The sequence below is a fragment of the Salvia hispanica genome, chromosome 3, assembly GCF_029641045.1.
Source record: "Salvia hispanica isolate PSC_SH4W2 chromosome 3, Shi_PSC_v1, whole genome shotgun sequence".
In the NCBI taxonomy this organism is placed as follows: domain Eukaryota; kingdom Viridiplantae; phylum Streptophyta; class Magnoliopsida; order Lamiales; family Lamiaceae; genus Salvia; species Salvia hispanica.
The window spans coordinates 59,443,905-59,450,537 of NC_142694.1; the positions used below are offsets into that span (position 1 = coordinate 59,443,905).

General features: G+C 35.7%; 1 protein-coding gene across 1 annotated transcript; it reads left to right on the top strand.

Annotated features, from left to right (window-relative positions):
• Positions 1-5,866: 5,866 nt before the first annotated feature.
• LOC125210488 (protein MIZU-KUSSEI 1-like) lies at positions 5,867-6,633 on the top strand. The gene has a single exon (XM_048110038.2). The coding sequence runs from the start codon at positions 5,867-5,869 to the stop codon at positions 6,512-6,514; it is 648 nt and encodes a 215-aa protein (XP_047965995.1). The 3' UTR covers positions 6,515-6,633.

The window sequence follows — 6,633 nt, forward strand, 5'->3', positions numbered from 1 at the left end:
GTGGAGTATATATTTTAATTCTATGCTTAAATGTTATTTAAAAAGGAAGCTCACATCGCTATCTAAAACAGAACGCCCATATTAATACATAGGTTAGAAAATCTCACCGTGTTCGCTTAACACAATAAATAAACTTTTCGTTCCGATCTTTAAATAGCGTGCGTGAACAACCTTGGCCCAACTTTAGGAATTAATCCTCAGCAGCACCATGGCATTCAACCTAAACGGTTTCAACTTCAACCAATCTGTAGTTGATAGTCAAGGTCGTGTAATTATTACTTGGGCTGATATCATCAACCGTGCTAACCTTGGTATGGAAGTTCTGCATGAACGTAATGCTTATAACTTCCCTCTAGACGTAGCTGCTATCGAAGCTCCAACAAATGGCTAAGACTTGTTTTTAGTGTGTAGGAGTTTTTGAAAATAGAATAGATAAACATAAGGAGCAATAAACCCAAGTACGATTTAAGTATGATTGCTTTTATATAAATTGCAAAGAAGATGATGTGACTTATGTGTTTAAAGTGAAAGTGATGATAAATATGTGTGTTAAAGTGAAAGTGATGTTACGTACTCCCTTCGTCCCAGATAATTCGACCCAGTATTCCATTTCGGGCCGTCCCACATAATTTGTCCCACTTCACTTTTACCATTTTTGGTAGTGGACCCCATATTCCACTAATTCATTCCTACTCATATTTTATTATAAAACTAATACTTTAAAAGTAGGACTCACATCCCACCAACTTTTTCAACTCACTTTCCATTAGATTTCTTAAAATCCGTGCCGGGTCAAAGTGTCCCAAATTATCTGGGACGAGGGAGTATATTATATGATAAGGTAAATTTCCTTAAAAGTCACAAACTTTGGGGAAAGTTTGATTTTTTCCACAAACTATAAAAGTTGGCAAGCCGGAGGCGTGACTTGGCAATATTTCTTAACTCAGGTAATATAACCTCTTTTTGACTGATTTCGAAAGCGCAACCCCAATTCAATTGACGGAAAACGTAATCGACAAGAGTGAAATCGTCGACAAACGGTTTAGGGATGAAATCAACGACGTGTAAAGAAGATTCAATAAAAAAAAAAGCATAAACCGATGTCGTTTTGTGCCCAGTCAGAAATTTTGTCAAGTCACGCCTCCGGTATGCCACGTGGAATAAGTTTTTAACGAAAATATGTCGTCAAGTAAGGTAGTTTGGGAAATTTGCACGATCCGATAAAGTTCGTGACTTTAGGCGCAGCTTTTATAGTTTGTGGGAAAAACCAAACTTTTCCCAAAGTTTGTGACCTTTTAGGCAATTTGCCCTATATGATACTGTGTTGCTCGGGCCATGGAGAAAAATGTCGAGGAGGTTAGAAACAAGGTTGACAAGGCTAGGGTCGACTTCGCCAACCTCACCGTCCACGTCAAGACGACTATGAAAATACTGAGGTCACTTTTCCTCTCCTCCCATCTTTTATCACTTTCATTTCTTTTTCGTTTTCATTCATATATCTGAAATTGCAAAGCAACATTATTAATCTCTTCACTTAGGAGAAATATTGGAACATGGCCTTGAAAATTTTAATTACGGTGTGTCTGGTCAAACAAGACTTATTTTGAGTGTATATTATTAATTGAATAGTCGTGATTGGGAGTTGCTTTGGGACATAATGACGAAGCAAAGTATTAAGCATATTTATATTATCAATAATAGACAAAACGATGTAGGTTTAGTTGTGATGTTCTAAAAGTTATTCTCTTTTTATAACATTGGACTAATTAAGTACCCGCCTATTTAACTATATTTTAAGCTCTGTATATTCCAAAGGCTATATTTTGTTAATATAATACTGAATGACGTTCTATAATGTATTCGTTCATTTTATAATTCTCCGTACTTCGTGCATATAGCTTCACCTCTTCAAAAAAAATATTAAGGACTACTTGATAATGATAGAATGGAATGAAAGAAATAAATCGTATTTTTACATTAATTCCATTTCTTTGTTTGGTTTTTATTTTCTCGGAAATCACCGTTCCATTCCTAATGAAAATAGCCAATTTTTTTATTTAGCTAAGTTATGTTCATTCCATTCTAATTCATTACTTCTTCTTATTTTAGATTTTAACAAAATTATGCAATAAATTTTATTATATTAAATTTAATATCATCACAATTTTATAATTTTTAATTTTAATAATTAAACTAAAATTTTAGAACTTTTCATGATTGAAAAAAAAATTCACACTACACACAACACACACACCACAAACGCTACACACACTGCACACTAAACTAAGTATACACACTACACACTGCACACACAATACATACGCTACACATAATGCACATATTAATAAACACTATACACACATTACACACTTTACATACACACTACACACTTTGCACACACTATACTTACACTACACACACGTACTACAAAAAACTCGCTATTTAGTAACGGATAATTATGTCACTAATTAGCAAAATTTGTTCACTAAACAGTGACAGATGAAGTATTGGCAGATCCGTCAATACAAAGCTTGTCACGAAAAAACGTTAGTGACAGTCACTAAAGTTACTAATCCACCCAATGACAGAAAACATATACGGTTGTCATGGTAAGTTTGTATTAGTGACGGACTAATTTGTCACTAATCAGTGACTGAGGCTTTTTAGTCATTTATCTGTCACTAATTGAAGAGCTATCGGCCGCCGTCACTAATTCTGTCACTAATTAGCATTTTTTTTGTAGTACACTATACTTACACTGCACACACACACTGAAGGGGTTGGCAGCGTAAGCGTTCTCATAAATCGATTAGATAATAATCCTGATCTATTTAGCATATTATTTAGACAAATTCTATTCGCGCAATTATCACATGTATCATGCTCATAACTCAAATAAATCATGCTTTAAATTAATTAAAACCTAAAACATGCTTTTCTACGGTTTAGTTATTTTACCTTGATGATTCTCCAAGAATCGAAGATAGCTAGCGCCTTCTCCACGTGAAGATCTTCAGTACTAGACCACGGATCTTCTGTCTAGTTCCCGGACTGTAAACTGATATCAGGGTGGGCTGATCTCACCAGTATACTAGGACTTAAATAAGGAAGACGGAAAACATTTCCCTCGGAGGAGAGAAAATCGTCCCTCTTCTATGTAGAGAGGGGGACGAAAATTTTTGATGGAAAACAAGTGTGTTTTCTGTCTCCTTTATTCTCCTATTTAAATGAAGTCACATATTGGGCCCAAACAGGGATCTATGGAAGGTTTTGGATATAGACTCCTCCAATTAGCTTTTTACTAATTAAATTGAACCTCAATTTAATATAAAATTTTAATTGGAATATTACGAGCAGCCACTACAGAAGTAATATTGCACTCCCCATCCAAATCCGAAATTATAAGTAATCCGGGTTTCCATTGCTTGATATTTATTTCCCGCGCTTAAGATAGAAACATCCATTAATTAATTATTGTCTGCTATGAACTTAATTAATTAATATCTTATTAATTCCAAGAGTGGATTCAGCAAGAAATTCTTATTTATTATTTATAGAGTAATTAAACTCCAACTAGCTAGGTTCCGAATAATAAAACCTTATTTCAAGCTCCTCTTGAGGATGTTATCTAACGAGACTCACCTCGCGCACGATTCAACATAATAGCAATCCTAGCACCACTAGATATTAATCACCACTACCCAATATACCAGACTTATTTTGCGAAAAAACCGCACCATTTGGTAAGTCAAAGTAGTGCATAATCAACACCGTATGCTCAATGCTAACGTATATTGATTAAGAAACAATAATTTACAAGACCCCGTCTTTCAGTAGATAGCATAAAGACATGTCTCGCTGTTAGATCCAATTCAGTGCTATACCACACCAACGTCATCTTATTTCAGTAAGGCTTAGAAATAATCGGACTGACATTGCAACCTTTCACGATAGGTAGTCTAAGCCTATCTAGGTTGTGAAATTCTTCTTTTTCTTTGTTCAGAACTGACCGTGTTACCTTAAAGTGAACGACGCCCACAACCGATCTACTAAAACAAAGACTTAGACTTTGTTAAGTTACTTATACATTTAAACATGTAATAAACATTCATTAAATGTAAAACATAACAACATTATGACAAAAATAATCTGTTTATTCCTTTGAAAAATAAAATAAGAGTTCTAACAGTATTCAATCAATCGAAAGGTGACTTCTAGTATACAAACTCTAACAAACACTGCAGACATTGTACCCTCACGGCACACACTATAAACGCATTGCACACACACTAAATACACAATACACACACTATGTGCTTTACACACACTATACACACACTACACACTCTGCACACACTATACTCTCTGCACATAATGCTCACACTATACATTATACACATACCACACACTTTACACAAACTTTACGCACACTACATACACAATACACACATTACACAATATAGTTTGCTTTTAGGCAAAATAATTATATAATACTCCATGTGTCCCATTAAAAATGAAACGTTTTTCTTTTTGGGATATTTCGTTAAAATTGATACATTTCTAAAAATGAAATAACACCCTCTGTACGTTTTCCTCTCTCTTACTTTACTCTCTCTTTATTAACTAACAAAATAAAACTATATAAAATCTCATGCCGAAAATCAAATGTTTTATATTTAATAGGACGGAGGGAGTATAATATTTAAAAAATTCATTATTTTTTATGTTTATACAATCAACCGAACCAAACCAAACAAAAAATTAAAATTAAAATTTGCCAAAAATTTTAATTTAACCGAACCGAAAATAAAATCGAATAGAATTGTAAATTTCGATTTTGTTCAGATTGGATATTCAGTTTTTTATTATTTTGCTCACTCCTAGTGTGAAGCGTGTGTGTAGTGTGTGTCATGTATGTATTGTGTGTGCAGTGCATATAGTGTATGCAGTGTATGCAATGCGTGTATAGTGTGTGCAATGTGTGTATAATATGTGCAGTGTGTGTAGTGTACAATTGTTTGTATTTCATTTCATTCCTATATTATTTGTAGTTACTGAGAATATGAATGAAATCAGTCAAGGAATAATAATTTCATTTCCGTTGTATTCCTTATGCTTACCAAGCACAATACAGAATGGAATTGTCATTACAATCGTTCTTGTTCCGTTCCATCATACCAAGAAGCATCTAAATATATTCTTTTTATTTTCCTTCCTTAGCCATCAATTTGCCGCAATTACTAGTATGCAATAACATTTTCATACAAAAAAAAAAATACTCCCTTTGTCTTATCAAAATAGGGACATTTTATTTTTCCGTACATCTTTTAAAATTAGCTCATTTCCATTTATACAAGTTCTCCCTAATCCATTTCTCATATACATTAGAGCTCACTTTTAAACACAAATAATAATGGGGTCCCATAATCCACTAACATTATTTTAATTATTCTTCTTCTCGTCTTTCTTATTTTACCAACTATGCATTAATTTCTATGTCATCCCAAATGTATCTATTTTTACTGAGACGGAGGGTGTATAAACAATTTGTCATACCATAACCGGAGGAATAAACTTTACTGGAATTTAGAATTTAAGATTTTTTCAATATTCACAAAGAAACAATATATCGACACTATGCTCCCACCATTATTGTTTTTATCTATCTTTTCCCCCTTTTTTTTCCAGCCCAAAAGGCTAACAATTATTAGTTGCATCATTTTTTTCCCACTTTATACTTCTTTGTCCGCATGCTAAGTGCACAAACAACCGCTATTTTAATCACATATCTTAAGTATTTTTCAAATAAATCCAATCAATATAAATAACACCCCATATATGTAGCATAAACTAAACATCCTATATCATGGCGACCTGCGGCGTCACCTCCGTCGACTGCGAGAAGCAAGTCCGGTCGTGGCGCCTCCTCCGCTCCATGGCCGAGCTCCTCCTCCCCACGTGCAACTGCATCATCACTCAAGAAAACGAGCCACATTCGCATCCGCCACAAATCAAACAATTCCGCCACAAGCGAGCCTCCTCCGCCTCCGGCCCCACCACCGTCTCCGGCACCCTCTACGGCCACCGCCGCAGCAAAGTCACATTGTGCATCCAATCAAGTCCGATCTCAACTTCCCCAATTCTCCTCCTCGAGCTCGCCATCCCTACCAACGTTCTAGCGAAGGAAATGAAGGGCGGATCAATCCGGTTCGCCTTTGAGTCGGGCGCGGGTGCGGGTCCCTTGTTGTCCATGCCAGCGTGGACAATGTATTGCAATGGGAGGAAATTAGGGTTTGCGGTGAAGAGGAAACCCTCGAGGGCTGACGTGGAGCTTCTAGAAAAGATGCAAAACGTCGTCGTCGGGGCCGGCCTAGCCGACGACGACGTGATGTATCTTCGCGGGAAATTTGAAAGATATCATGGCTCTTCGAATTCGGATTCTTTCCATTTGGTAGACCCGGATGCGGCTAGGAATGGGCAGGAGTTGAGTTTTTATTTTCTTCGATCGTGTTGATCTATTTTTGTTGTAATTTTTTGTTTTGTTTTTATTTTTTGGATCGGCCACCCATTTTTTGAGCCTTGCATATTTTGCATGGCTTTGGCATATGTTCATGTGGGTTGGATGATGGTGGA